The sequence below is a fragment of the Callithrix jacchus genome, chromosome 6 (assembly GCF_049354715.1).
Source record: "Callithrix jacchus isolate 240 chromosome 6, calJac240_pri, whole genome shotgun sequence".
Classification (NCBI taxonomy): Eukaryota; Metazoa; Chordata; class Mammalia; order Primates; family Cebidae; genus Callithrix; species Callithrix jacchus.
This window is the reverse complement of record NC_133507.1, coordinates 82,478,587-82,493,845: the sequence shown is the minus strand read 5'-3', so window position 1 is coordinate 82,493,845 and position 15,259 is coordinate 82,478,587. Positions and strand designations below refer to the sequence as shown.

Below are 15,259 nucleotides of genomic sequence, written 5' to 3'. Positions count from 1 at the left end.
ATAAATATGAAAAAAACTGTTGATGATTACAGCCTGTTAAATGATTCTATATCCACTGTTACTTAAGGTCATTATGAATTATCAGTTTGCCATCTTTAACTGTATTTAAAGCTACTCTAACACATATTGTTAATTTTCTTCATTAACTAGTTTTGAATGACCAAATACTGCTTTGATGGAAATGTTTATGATGAGGTTTTTGTGTTTTGTTTTATCAAATTTCTCACTGTTAACATTGCTGGTTCCTCAAAGGTGATTTCACATTATCTTCATAGCAAGCAGAAGTGATCCATTTTTACTCTTTCTGTGGCAGTTTGATGATTTATTAAAAAGAGGGCTTGCATCTTCCCAAGTAAAAGCACTAAAATACCTTAATATAGGCTTTTTCAGTATAATTGACACTATTAGAGGTTTGTTTTAGTAGAAACTAGTAGGAACTACTGTGTGCATATTTGTTTTTTTAATCTATCTTTTTTAGGAGGTCTGTTCTGATTTTGTGACTTTTCTTTTTATCTCTTACTCTTCTAAATTTATGCCCAATTTTGGTTTTTGTGCATTCAAAAAAATAGCTTATAAATTCTGATGCAAGTATTGGCCTATAGCTGCAGTCACCATTATCCCTTCTCCTCCTCGCAAAGAAGAACATCTAATGTTAGAAACCTGACACCTTACACTAAAATTAACTCCAGATGGATTAAAGACTTAAACATAAGACCTAACACCATAAAAACCCTAGAAGAAAATCTAGGCAAAACCCTTCAGGACATAGGCATAGGCAAGGACTTCATGACCAAAACACCAAAAGCATTGGCAACAGAAGCCAAAATAGACAAATGGGACCTAATCAAACACCACAGCTTCTGCACAGCAAAAGAAACAGTCATTAGAGTGAATTGGCAACCAACAGAATGGGAAAAAATTTTTGCAGTGTACCCATCTGACAAAGGGCTGATATCCAGAATCTACAAAGAACTAAAACAGATTTACAAGAAAAAGACAAGCCCATTGAAAGTGGGCAAAGGATATGAACAAACACTTTACAAAAGAAGGCATACGTGAGGCCAACAAACATATGAACAGATGCTCATCACCACTGGTCATTAGAGAAATGCAAATCAAAACTACATTGAGATACTATCTCACGCCAGTTAGAATGGCAATCATTAAAAAACCTGGACACAACAGATGTTGGAGAGGATGTGGAGAAATAGGAACACTTTTACACTGTTGGTGGGAGTGTAAATTAGTTCAGCCATTGTGGAAGACAGTGTGGCAATTCCTCAAGGACCTAGAAATAGAAATTCCATTTGACCCAGCAATCACATTACTGGGTATATATCCAAAGGATTATAAATTATTCTACTATAAGGACACATGCACACGAATGTTCACTGCAGCACTGTTAACAATAGCAAAGACCTGGAACCAACCCAAATGCCCATCAATGATAGACTGGACAGGGAAAATGTGGCACATATACACCATGGAATATGTGCCACATAAATGCAGCCATCAAAAACGATGAGTTTGTGTCCTTTGTAGGGACATGGATGAACCTGGTAACCATCATTCTCAGCAAACTGACACAAGAACAGAAAATCAAACACCTCATGTTCTTACTCATAGGTGGGTGTTGAACAATGAGAACACATGGACACAGGGAGGGGAGCATCACACACTGGGGTCTGTTGGGGGGAAATAGGGGAGGGACAGCGGGGGGTGGGTAGTTGGGGAGAGATAGCATGGGGAGAAATGCCAGATATAGGTGATGGGGAGGAAGGCAGCAAATCACACTGCTATGTGTGTACTTATGCAACAATCTTGCATGTTCTTCACATGTACCCCAAAACCTAACATGCAATAAAAAAATAAATGTTTTGTACGGTGTAGGTAAAACTTGTATTTACCTGCATCTTTTCTGATGTAATTCATCTTTTGAGTTAGTTCCAGAGAACTCCATAGAACTGTTTTAATACCAAAACCTGGGCATTTGTAGATACTCTACACATTTTGTAGCTGTAGGCAAAAAGAATTTTCTGTTGTGTGCTAGATATCTTTGAAGATATCTAACTTATTCTGGGCAAAATACAGTGTATCTTTCATGACAGAAAGACTACATATTAGGAAGATAATTATCAATGAAGAGAAACATCGGATAAATATGTATAGAAGCAAGCTTTGTTTTCTCAGAAGTTTATAATATTAAACATTTAGAAACAGTTAACTACTCAACCCAATAAATCAAATCATTTTTATGTTTTACTTTCGTATGCTTAGGGAAAACAAATAAGGACTGTGGAAAGCAGAAGCTTGACCTCTGTATTCTAATTTAGCAATCCTGTTCATACCTGTGGGTGTTTAATCAGCATGGATATTATATGCCCCTTGTTTTTATTTGGTAGTTAGTATTCAGTGGTTAGTATAGTGTCATGAATTTTGTTCTATTAACACAGTTTACCCATTGTTTTCTGATTAATCTTTAAAATACTGCCTCTATTCTTTTGATGACTTTCAAACCTCTCCTGGCTATACCCAATACTACAGAATATAGAATGCTAGAGCATTCTATATTCTGTCCAGCGAGGACAGTCTTGTCAAATACTCTGGTTATTCACAACCCTGTGTATTTGGTTTTCATCTTCCCTACCTCTGTTTACCTTATAGTTGTGTCTCTTCTTAATAGCCCTGCTTTAGTTTAATTTCCTCTGTAGAGCCTTCTTTTTTCTTGCTATTCTAGGTCTTGTGAATTGATTGATACAGTATAAATTTAACTGAAGTCCTATACTATGCTAGGCACTGATGATACTTGATCTGTGTATGTCCAATATAAAGCAAAGTTTTCTCTAAAATCAATTTTGGAAAAAACCAGTCATCTTATATTTGAGACCTTACAAAGTTTTTTATATTTTGAGCTCTCTCTCTCAATTAATTCATTTTGAATAGAAGTATAGTGTTTGGAGAAGATAGATGAGCTTGAAATGATTCCAGTCAGTACTACTTTTGAATGTTTAAAGGGGTTTCCTGAGGGAATATGTAGATAGGTATAGTAAAAAGATAAAGTAGAAATTATTTGTGGACAAGGAGTTACACTCTTATAATTTGTTGTGAGAAAAGCTTTTAAAAGTGGTAAGTAGTTACATTGTGAATATCATATTGTATACCTGTAGAACAGTTAAAAAACCAACCATCTTAGAATCATATGAATGGATATTTGTGGCTTGGAAAAACATTTTAAATGATGTTATTGTGTTATGATTTCCAAAAGTATTGTTTTGCACAACTTAAATGGTAGGAAAAAATATTCACTTTATAATACTTATAGATTACTCAAAAAGAAAATGATGAGATGTTATTTGTTGAAGATGTATGTAAAGTTTGAATAAAATTGTTTTGTAAAATTTGTGTGCTTTGTGATTTTAAAACATTCTTAAGACTAAATTAATAAAATCGTATATTGGACGGTACGATGTACTTATGGAAAGGTTTGTATTTCTCAAATTGGTACTTTTTATTGGGGGAAAATTAGGAAATCCTTTGTGTTGAGATTTGCTTGATACTCATTTTATTTATGGTAGCGTGCAAGTTTCTGGGCAGTAGAATGATTACTAAGCATAGTGGGACAGTACGATGTACTTATGGAAAGGTTTGTATTTCTCAAATTGGTACTTTTTATTGGGGGAAAATTAGGAAATCCTTTGTGTTGAGATTTGCTTGATACTCATTTTATTTATGGTAGCGTGCAAGTTTCTGGGCAGTAGAATGATTACTAAGCATAGTGAGAGACAGTTAAATAATACTTATTGAACTAATAAAATTCTGTATACATTACTTATTGGTGCCATGAAGGATTATACTATACCAGAATTTCCCAACTACCTAAAATTATTATTTTGTATAGTATTTTTAATACTTTTAAAAAAGTTGTGCTATAAGCTGTTTTGGTTTAAAACCATCATTCAGTTTAATCCACATTCTATAGCTGACTCTTTGGACTTGTGGTTTGTCCTCAGAGTGGCAGAAACAACGACATGTGAAAGGGAAACAAGAATTGCTTTTTAAGCTGGATTTATTACATTTGAACTTCATTAACTCTTCCCAGAGGACTAGGTTGCCTGTGACAGGCACAAGTTTAGGAAAGAGATTGTTTCATACCTCTTTATACTATTTCTCAATGACGTTTTGATGATTTCAGACAGCATTAGAATATTTTTCCAGACATTCCTTGAATTTGGAGGCTGCCAAAACAGTTATTTTTCTGCTTAATGTTGGTTGCATACTTAGGTGAATTGTGATAGGTAAGGCTAGTCAAAGGGCAGTGAAAGACATTGAAAGACTGTCATCTTAATCAGAAAAAAAGGTGTAATGAAATTGATAGTTGTAAAATGTTTAAATTTCATCTACCTGTTTCAAAGAGAAGAGGGAAAACAGTAGTAGTTGGTGGGGTTTAATTCAGTTGTTGTTATGATGTGTTTTTGCATGTTATCATTAAGTACTGTCTCTCTTTAGAACTCAAGTAAGATGTATCCATCTTACTTGACCCAGTGGCATCCTTTTTTTTTTTTTCCTTTTTGGAACATTTGTTTTACATTGATTTAATTCAGAGCTACAGACCACAAAAACTCCTTAATGCCAATGATAAAATGGTTAGATATTTCAGCATACTGAGAATGACACATTTTAACCAACTTATTAACTATACTCTACAAAAAGGCAAGGCTTAGTGCGTGGCTCACACCTGTAATCCCAGCACTTTAGGAGTCAGAGGTAGGAGGATCTCTTGAGACAAGGAATTCAAGACCAACCTGGGCAAAATAGCAAGACCTTATCTATACAAAAAATAATTAGCAGGATGTGGTGGCACACAGATACTTTCCTAGTTACTTAGGAGGCTGAGGCAGGAGGATCACTTGAGCCCAGGAGCTCAAGGTTACAGTGAGTTATGAATGCACCACTGCATTTCATCCTGGGCTACAGAGCAAGATCTTGTCTCAAAAAAAAAAAAAAAGTTTAAAGAAGGGAAACTAATGAAAATGTGATAAAAGAATGTAATAGATGGAAGGGTTTAAAAAGAAAAAACTTTTTAATTTTATATTAAGCTATAGCCAGATATTTTTTGGTTGACTACATCTGTTTGTCAGTTTGCCAAATGGGAATTGAATGCCTTCTGAGTTTCAAGAATTAAAATTCTCCTGTGTATGCAACACAATTCTCCTGTGTATGCAACCAACGTTAAGCAGAAAAATAACTGTTTTGGCAGCCTCCAAATTCAAGGAATTTCTGGAAAAATATTCTAATGCTGTCTGAAATCATCAGAACGTCATTGAGAAATAGTATAAAGAGGTATGAAGCAATCTCTTTCCTAAACTTGTGCTAGATTTAGGGATTCAATCATGAAAATGTTATACCATTTGCCTGCAAGAAACTTACAGTCTAGTGAAGGACATGCCATTTTATCATCACCTTCTATCTTCTGTCTAAATAAAGACATGTCAGTTTAGGCCATTGTAACTCATATAGCCTCTCTGGTCCTTGCATCAGGTATCCATCATTCTTTTTTTTTTTTAAATTCATTTTTTAATGTACAAGAATTTTACGTATTTATTGTCAACAGGCTTTGAAATATATATATACGTGTGTGTGTGTGTGTGTGTGTCTGTGTGTGTGTGTATAGTAGGATGGCTAAATTAAGCGAATTAACATATGTATTACCTCATATGCAGTACGTATTTTTTTGTGGTGAGAACATTTAAAATCTTACCCCATTGGAGTTCTGACATGTAAAAGAACATATATAGACAACTGATTTAAAAATCAGTAAGTAAATATAAAATAAAACACGTTGGATTGCAAGAACTGTGCAGTTTGGGAGAAGGAGGAGTCTTGATTATAAGACTTTTAATATTTTGTTATATGTACCTTGAGAAAACTTGGAAATTGTCACCATATGAGAGGTTTTTGTGGGAGGCTTTCTACTAGAGCTAGGCTTTCAGGAACTACTAGAATAATAAAGTGAGGACATTCAAAATGTATTTGCTTGAAGCATGTCTGATTGCTCCAGCTCCATTTATTGGGAAAGCTATCTCTTCTCCATTGAATTGCCTTTGCTTATTTGCCAAAACCAAATTAGACATATTTGTGTGGCTCTCTTTCTGGGTTCTGTATCTTTGTCACTGATCTATGTTTCTGTCTCTCTGTTAGTATCTTACTGTCTTGATTACTGCAGCTACATTGTAAGCCTTAAGGTCTGGAAAGTGGGAGTGATTTATCCTACTTTATTATTATTTTCCAAAGAAGTTTAGAATATACTTGCTTATATCTACAGTGAAACTTGCTGAGATTTTGATATGAATTGCACTACACCTATATATCAATTTAGGGAGAATTGACATCTTTATATTCAATCTTCCAATCCATGAACAGTTTGTCTTTCCAATGTTTAGGTTTTCTTTGATTTTTCATTAGCATTTTAAAATTTTAATCATAGAGATCCTATACATGTTTTGTTAAATTGTACCTTTTTTTTCTTTGGAGCAATTATAACTGGTGTTGCATTTTTATTTCTAGTTCCACTTGTTCATTTTCACTAAATAGAAATGCAATTGATTTTTGTGTCTTGTTTATCTATTTTGTGACTTTAGTTAATTCATTTATTAAGGGCTGCTGCTGCTTTCTTCTTTCTCTGTCTCCTTTTCTGCCTCTGCCTTCTCCTCTCCTTCTTTGATTCCTTTGGACTTTCTCCATATACCAGCATGTCATCTGCAAATAGAGACAGTTTTATTTTTTCCTTTCTAGACAGTTTGCTCTTAATTTCTTTTTCTTGCCTTATTGCAGTAGCTACAACTTTCAGTACTGTGTTTCAGCACTATGTTAAAGTGGTAAGACTGAAATTGTTGACTTGTTTCTGAGTTCAGTGAAAACATTTGTTCCTTCACCATTAAGTATGACATCAACTGTAGGTTTTTTGGTAGGTGCTTTTTATGACATTGAGTAAGTTCCCTTCTATTACAACTGAGTGTACTGATAGTTTTTTCTTTTATTATGAATGATATTCAATTTTGTCTGCTTTTTCTGCAGCCACTGATATGACCATATGATTTTTCACTTTTAGTCTGTTGATTTGTTAGATTGTGTGATTGATTTTTGAATCTTGAGGCAGCCATGTATGTCTGGAGCAGATCCCACTTAGCTGTGATATAGTACTTTTTCTTTTTAAAAATATATGGTTGAATTCTCTTTGCTAAAATTTAGTTGAGGACTGTTGCACCTAAGTTAATGAGAGATACTGGTTTGTGTTTCTCTTTTTGTGCTTTGTTTTTGATAACAAGATAATACTGGTTTCAGAAAATGAGCTGGGAAGTCTCTTGTTTCTGCAATAGAGTCTGTAAAATCAGTGTTGATATATTAATACTTAATGTTTTCAAAAAACAAAACTTGAATTGTCCACAGATTCAGTTGCTTGAGGTGAAATTTTTCTCATAGAAGTAGACTTTTGTAGAGTTATTTTATGGCAAAATATTCTGCCAAATTTCACATTCTGAGTACTGCTTTTTTTTTTAATGGTAGGAAGAATGAAACAGTGAGTACTAGTCATCAACCCATAAGCAGTACTTTGAAAATAGAACTATTATGTAAATTAACCCTGATACTAGATTATTTGATTAGTCTTACTGTAACTAAACTGAATGTGAATTATGGTTTTGGAAAAGAATTTGGAAATTAAATCTATCTACTTAATTTTACAGATATGGAAACAAGGTAGTGAGGGGTTTGGTAGCTTGTCCAGGGTCACAGTTTGTGAAATAGATTCCAGATTCGGGCCACAGTCTATGAAGCCAGTGGGTTTTACCTAGGGAGGAATGTTAGATTACCAGCAGGTCTTTGCAGAAAAGCAAAAACAACAATAAACCCCACACGTGGGCATACCCTGTACTCTATATACATTAGAAGTAGCAGCCCTTCTTTTATAGAATACAGTTGAGACAGAGTTACCAGAGGAGTTTGCAATATGTCAGTTCATGCTATTTTTTCTTCCATAGTTGAGAGGAAATTCATGGCACCATTAGTATAGTATAAAGTGTGTGTTTATGTGTATACACACATACATGTACTATATATATAGTTGTGTGTGTATATATATAATTTATGTGCATGTATATTTATATATGTTCCCAAAATATACTTTTCAGCTGCCCATTCCCAGGACCTACATAATGGCACTCAGACATAGGAATGTTAGAAAATATAGAGGAGATTCTGATGCACATCATTGGTTAAGAACTGCTGTACTAAACTCTGCATGCAAATCTTTCATCCCTATTTATTTCTTTTGAAAATGGCAGTAGCAACTATTTAGAGTTATTTTGATAGATTACACCTATGGGTAGAGATTCAAAGTTTCTCAGAAAATTTTAAATTGAGAGATGTTGTTAAAACTTAATATACGTAAATAACCGTGCCATGTTTTTAGAACTACAGTTTTAAAGTCATAATGTTAGCTTAAGAATACAAAAATACATATAATTTTATTTATTTTTGTAAATATTATGTTACTATATTGAGTTTTTTTAGATACTTGAATGGGATAGAGACTGTGGGGAGATTGTCACGGCATTCCCTGTAATGCATTTTCTTTCTCCTTATGAAAAATATCAGTCTAGTTTAGATCTAGAAAATCATCCTGAATCCTATTTACCTTTAAAAAAATGGTGGAAATATCTTTTTAATAAATAAAATAGCCCTTAGTTTATCTTTTATCTAGACTAGAAAGGCAAATATAAGACACTGATGCTGCTCTCCTTCCCTTCCAATATTATAAAATCCTCTCTAAAAATATCCTCAAAATCTTTCTTGATACAGTGTTCCAGGCAGCCATTATTAATGTTGATTGGAATTGATACCACAGGTAAAACCTATTTGGCACTTTTACTTTATGCAGTATTCAACTTTTTTTTACCAGTTTTGTTTAGTTTTTGGGGTGTTTCTGTGCCTGAGTGGAATTCTTCTTTTGGAAATTGGAAATAGTTGCATAGTGGTTTTTAACATGAATTAAATGGGTGATAATTCACTGAGCTCCCTTTCCCAACAAAATAAAGAAAAGGTAGGTTAGACAGATTATTGGGATTAGGATGTTGTTTTAAGACAGGAGGTGGAAGACTACACAACCCATGGGCCAAAACCAGCTTGGAGCTAAGAATGATTTTTATATTTTAGCTGGTGGCAAAAAAAAAAAAACACCCCAAAAAGAACAATATTTTGTGAGTTGTAAAATAAAAACTACATGAAATCCAATTTTCAATGACCGTAGATAAAGTTTTAATGCAATATACGTATGTTCATTTATGTATTTTCTATGGATGCTTTTGTGCTATAAGGGCAGAGTTAAGTAGTTGTGGCAGACCACATGGCCTGTAAAGCCTGAAATATTTACTGTCCGGATCTTTACATAAAAGATTCCCATCCCTGTTTTAAGATAACAGTGGGGGCATTGAATATATATTGCTTTTGCATTATTTGGTAAAGGAGGAAACTTACATTGCTTATATTTTAAACATGTTTCTGAAAATAATCTACAAAGTGTCTATTGTTTGCATACAGATAAGTGATGGTAGCAGCCACCCCCCTTTTGTTTTTGAGACAGAGTCTCTGTTGCCCAGGCTGGAGTGCAGTGGCGTGATCTCGGCTCACTGCAACCTCCACCTCCCGGGTTCAAGGGATTCTCCTGCCTCAGCCTCCTGAGTAGCTGGGATTACAGGCACACACCACCACACCCAGCTAAGTTTTGTATTTTTAACAGAAAAGGGGTTTCACCATTGGCTAAGCTGGTCTCGAACTCCTGACCTCAGGTGATCCACCTGCCTCAGCCTGTCAAAGTGCTGGGATTAAAGGCGTGAGCCACTGTGCTGGGCCCCTTCTTTTATATACAGTTGAGCTGGAGTTACCAGAGCATAGTTTGCACTGTCAGTTCATGCTATCATTTCTTCCATAGTTGAGAGGAAGTCCATGGCACCATTACTGCCCACAAATACTGGCAACTTATAATTACATCTCTGCGCCTAGTACATTGTAGAGCCACTGCTCTCAAACTTTTTAGTCTCAGGACTTCTTTAGAGCTTTTAAAAATTAAAGACTCCAAAACTTTTTAAAAATATGAGTGATATATATTAATATTTATTATATCAGAAATTAAGGAACGTGTTTAAATATTAATGTGTTTAAAATAGCAATAATTCATCATATGTTAGTAAAGAACAGATTTTTATGAAAAATATTTTCCAAAACAAATTAAATTTTTACAATCTTTTTAATGATTGTTGTAGTAGAAGAAAACTGGATTCCTCTGTTTCTCCATTCAGTTTGTTGTGATATGTTATTTTGGTTGGAGCATATGAAGGAAATCTGGTCATGCAGAGATATATAGTTAGAAAAAAAAGGAATAGTATTTTAATAATTTTTTTTAGTTGGCATGGGTGTTTTTCTTTAATACCATACCATGACTCAAGATAAGATAGTTTCTTTTCTTTTTTTTTTTTTGAAGTCAATTTTATTTACATAGAATAAAACGTATTTTTTAAGATAAATAATTCCATAAATCTTGATTAGTGTATATGACCAATACATATTATACAATCGTGTACTACCACAGTGAAGGTATGGTTTTCCCATTTTCTTCATTCTACAAAGTTTCCTCATGCCCTTTTGTAATCACTCCCGGCTTCTGGCAATCTCTGAGCTAATTTCTGTCCTTGTAATTGTGCCTTTTCCAGAATATTGTGTAAATGGAATCATACAGGACAGCCTTTTGAGTTTGTCTTCTTTCACTTAGCATAATGTTTGAGATTCATCCATGTTGTTGTAGGTATCATGAGGAGGTCATTCCTTTTTAGTGTATGGATGTTTGCTTACCCATTTTCTACTGATGGCCATCGGAATGCTTTTAGAGTTTGGAGATAGAAAGCTACTCTCAACAGTCATATACAGATGTTTACATGGACATAAGTTTTTATGTCAATATCTACACATGTGATTGCTGGGTTGTATGGCAGGTATATGTTTAACTATTCGAAGCTGTCAAGCTGTTTTCCAAAGTGGCTGGACCATTTCGCTCTACCACCACCAATATGTGAAAGTTCTAGTTGCTCATATTTTCAGCAATACTTGATATTGTCTGTTTGTGTTTTTGTTTGTTTTAGTCATTCTAATAAGTGTTAGCATTTCATTGTGGTTTTAATTTGCATTTCCCTGATGATTGATAATATTGAGTAGCTTTTTTGTAAAAAACTTTTTCATTCTTTTCTCTTTGGCAAAGGACCTATTTGAATCTTTTGACCGTTTAAGTAATTGGACAGTGGTTTTTTTTTTTTTATGATTGACTTGTAAGAGGCCTTTATATTTTCTAAGCATCAGTCCTTTTTTAAAAATGCATTTTGCAATTATTTTCTTCCAGTCTGTGACTTTTTCGTCTCCTTAGCCTTCAAAGAGTAGAAGTTTTCATTTTAGTGAGGTTCAGTTTATCAGTTCTTTCTTTTGTAGGTCATATATGTTGTTCTATGACATCTTTTATTATTCAAGGTCACAAAGATTTTTCATGTTTTCTTTTGGAAGTTTAATAGTTTTATGTGTTATTTTAGGTCTATGATATGTTTAGAATTAGTTTTTGTATATGGCATGATATGTGGGTTGAAGTTTTTTGTTTTTTTTTTTTGCATATGGATGTTCAATTGCTCCAGCATCTGTGGTTGTCAAGACTATCATTTTTCGATTGAATTGTCTTGATATCTTTTCTCTACTTCAGTTGACCACTTATATGTGGGTCTATTTCTGGATTCTCTATTCTGTCCTATTGATACATATGTCTGTCTTTTCAGTATAACCACGCTGTCTTTATTGCTGAAGTGTTATAGCAAGTCTCAAAATCAGAAAGTATGAATTCTTCTTTATACTTCTTTCCTTGTTTTCCAGATGAGACATAATTTTGTAAAAGCTAATTGCAGTGGGGAACCTGAAACCATTAATGAACTTTTTGTCTTTTGTAACATTAAAATCTGTTGCTCTGTCATGCACACTGAGTGAATTTTTTAACCCATGAATACTTTTGTAATATCATACATAATTCATTTGGAAAATATTGGTTCTCTGAATTATATAGACTTTCTAAATACTAACACATTTCATTATTCAATATTTAAAAGTCACATTAGTCGATATCACCACTGATCTCATCAGAAAATTCTTTGAGTATTTTTTGAAAGGTGTCATGCTAATGGTAGTAGATAAAAGTTTTCAAAATTTTTTATTTTTACTTGAAAACTTAAATATTATCATTGGAAATTCTTACTTGCTAGTTGCTTTTCTTGAAGTCACAGGTTCACTTGGTTTACTTTTGAGAACATGTCTGTCAGATACCCAAGTCTAAATAACCATAGTTTGTTAGTTTATAACTCAGTCATATGGGGACTTTTTCTTGAGGCAACCATTGTACAGTTGATCCTTGAATAACATGGGTCTTAATTGTGTCAGTCTATACATACATGAATTTTTTTTCAATAAATGTGTTGGAAAAGAAGATTTGGGATATTTGAAAAAAAATCAGAAATGAATTTTGTAGCCTGGAAATATTGACAAAATTAAGAAAAAGTTAGATATACGTCATGAATGCATAAAATATATGTAGAAACCAGTTTATTTTATCATTTACTACCATAATATATACACAAATCTATTATAAAAAGTTAAAATTTATCAAAACTTACACACACACTTACAGACCATACATGGCACAGTTTGCAGTTGAGAGAAATGTAAACAAATGTAAAGATACAGCATTAAATTATAATTGCATAGAATTAACTATAGTACATACTATGCGACTGTAATAATTTCATAGCCACCTCCTGTTGCTGTTACGGTGAGCTCAAGTGTTGCGAATATCTGCCTAAAGCACCATATGATGCTAATCATCTCAGCTTGAGCAGTTTGTCTCTCCAGTAAATTGCATATCACAATAAAAAGTGATCTCTTGAGGTTCTAGCATATTTTTCTTTATGTTTAGTGCAATACCGTGAATCTTGAATAACACCATGGGACCCATACAGAGTGCCACTGGTGATACTGGATTGATCCTAAGAAAAGTCCTGACATTACAAGAAAAAGTCAAATGATTACCATAGATTGAGGTCTGCAGCTGTGGTTGCCTTTTGAGACAGAAGATTTATTTTGTGAACAGAAGATGTAAACGTATTTTAATAAATACAGTTCAGTGTTGTAAATGTATTTTATCTTCCTTATGATTTTTAAATAACATTTCAAATAGCATTTTCCTTAGCTTACTTTAGTGTAAGAATATAGTATATAATATGTATAATATAGAAAATATGTTTTAATCGACTGTTGATGCTATTGGGAAAGTTTTGGGGAGTCAAAAGTTATATACCAATGTTTGTGTGCAGTCAGTGATTCTTACCCCTTGAGTTGTTAGGGGTCAGCTGTATTTACTGTGCAGCAGAGATGTTTGCTTAGTTTTTATTTTGTCACACACAATATTAAGAAGTAGTCTATTCAAGGGCCAGTTAACAATTTCTCTGGCTTTTCATCAAGAATATTCTAAAGTGAAACTGTTGTCCAAAGAAATCTTGTGATATATATGATTATTTGGTGTTGGCCAAAGAAATCTTGTGATATATATGGTTATTTCCTGTTATCATGGTTATTTTTTATATTTAAAGTATAGGAATTAACCTGGAAACCTAAACCCAAAGTTGTAACAGTGGGTAGACAGTAAATTATTGATATTTTAGGAATACCTGAAGTTGCTATCTTGGGAAACAGTCTCTTATATTAAGAGCTAATGTGATTATATTGTTGTTTTTATTACCTTATAGGTGCTATACTTGGTAGATCAGAAACTCAGGAGTGTCTTTTCTTTAATGCTAATTGGGAAAAAGACAGAACCAATCAAACTGGTGTTGAACCGTGTTATGGTGACAAAGATAAACGACGGCATTGTTTTGCTACCTGGAAGAATATTTCTGGTTCCATTGAAATAGTGAAACAAGGTTGTTGGCTGGATGATATCAACTGCTATGACAGGTAAGGAAGGACGCATTTAAGATCTTATGATAGTATTGTGTAATTTTCATCTTTATTCTTCTCCTGTTTTTGAAAGGGGAAAGATTAGTGCATGAATTTTCAATTAAATGTTTTTTGCTTTTTTTTAAAAAATGGGGTTAAAAAGAACATTATAATATTCTCTAATGACAGTATAGTTTAAAGTAATAAAATAAGCATGGCATATTTATGTTTTATCTTTGATATATTTTGAATAATCTGCCATGTAGGGATAACTCTGAAATAAACTATTTTCCTCAAGCTTGTTAGAATTATAAACCTTAAACATGCTTAGCTTTCATTTGTCTTTAAAAAACCTTCTGCCAAATAGATGTTGAGTGTATTTTAGTTTGATTTTGTTAAAACTCCTATCTCCCTGAGATTTCTTCAGCTTTTCACTTAAGAATTAAACTCTACCTCATCATTCTGACAAGTATTTGAAAAGTTCAGTTCATTTTTAAGATACATCTTTTAAGTTTAGCCAATGTTGATTTTTAAAAATAGGTTTAGCTGTTTCTTAGTCAATGATTAGGATTTGTTCTAGAGGCTTAAATCTACTACTTTTCATGACTTAAAGTCTGAAGGCTGCTTTATTTATTTTAGTTTAATTCTAATCAGTTTGAGTTAGTAGGTCCTGTATGATTATTGTTAAGTATTTGTTTTTACTTGTTGCTCATCTCAACCCTGTTCATTACATTCAGGGAGTTTAAATCTGCCCTCTAAAAAACAATGCCAGTTTTAATTCCTCAGCCTAGTTTGGGTCTCTTCTGTTGAAATATTTCATCCAAGAGATAGGAGCTTTTATCATTTAGCATTTGTGCGTGTATTTATGTGTGTACATACACACACATCCACAGCTTTATAGTTTTCAGTTTTATATATAGTTTTTGTATTCACAAAATAGGAAAGCTATATTTCTTGTGAGCCAAAGCACTCTACCAAATTGCCTCATTGACTTTATGGCTCCTCTTCAAGCTTTTCTAATAATTAAAAAAACGAAGATGGTTGCCTTAGAATGCTTATTAAAAACCAGATTACAGCAGTAGTCCCTAGTAGTCAGTGTAATTATTATAAAATCAGTTGTTGATTTTTTTTTTCTAAAGAGATTTAGTAACAGGAAGCCAGGAACATTTTTGGTTTTTAAGAATTATTAGAT

At 33.3% G+C, this 15,259-nt stretch overlaps 1 protein-coding gene across 3 annotated transcripts in view; it reads left to right on the top strand.

Moving 5' to 3' along the window:
* The window catches only part of ACVR2A (activin A receptor type 2A), an 86,981-nt gene that overhangs the window by 40,368 nt on the left and 31,354 nt on the right, over nucleotides 1-15,259 (top strand). For all 3 annotated transcript variants that reach the window (XM_078327844.1, XM_078327843.1, XM_008998926.5), the window contains one exon: nucleotides 13,878-14,085. In XM_078327844.1, the coding sequence (XP_078183970.1) occupies nucleotides 13,878-14,085 (208 nt within the window). The remainder of the gene's footprint in view (nucleotides 1-13,877; nucleotides 14,086-15,259) is intronic.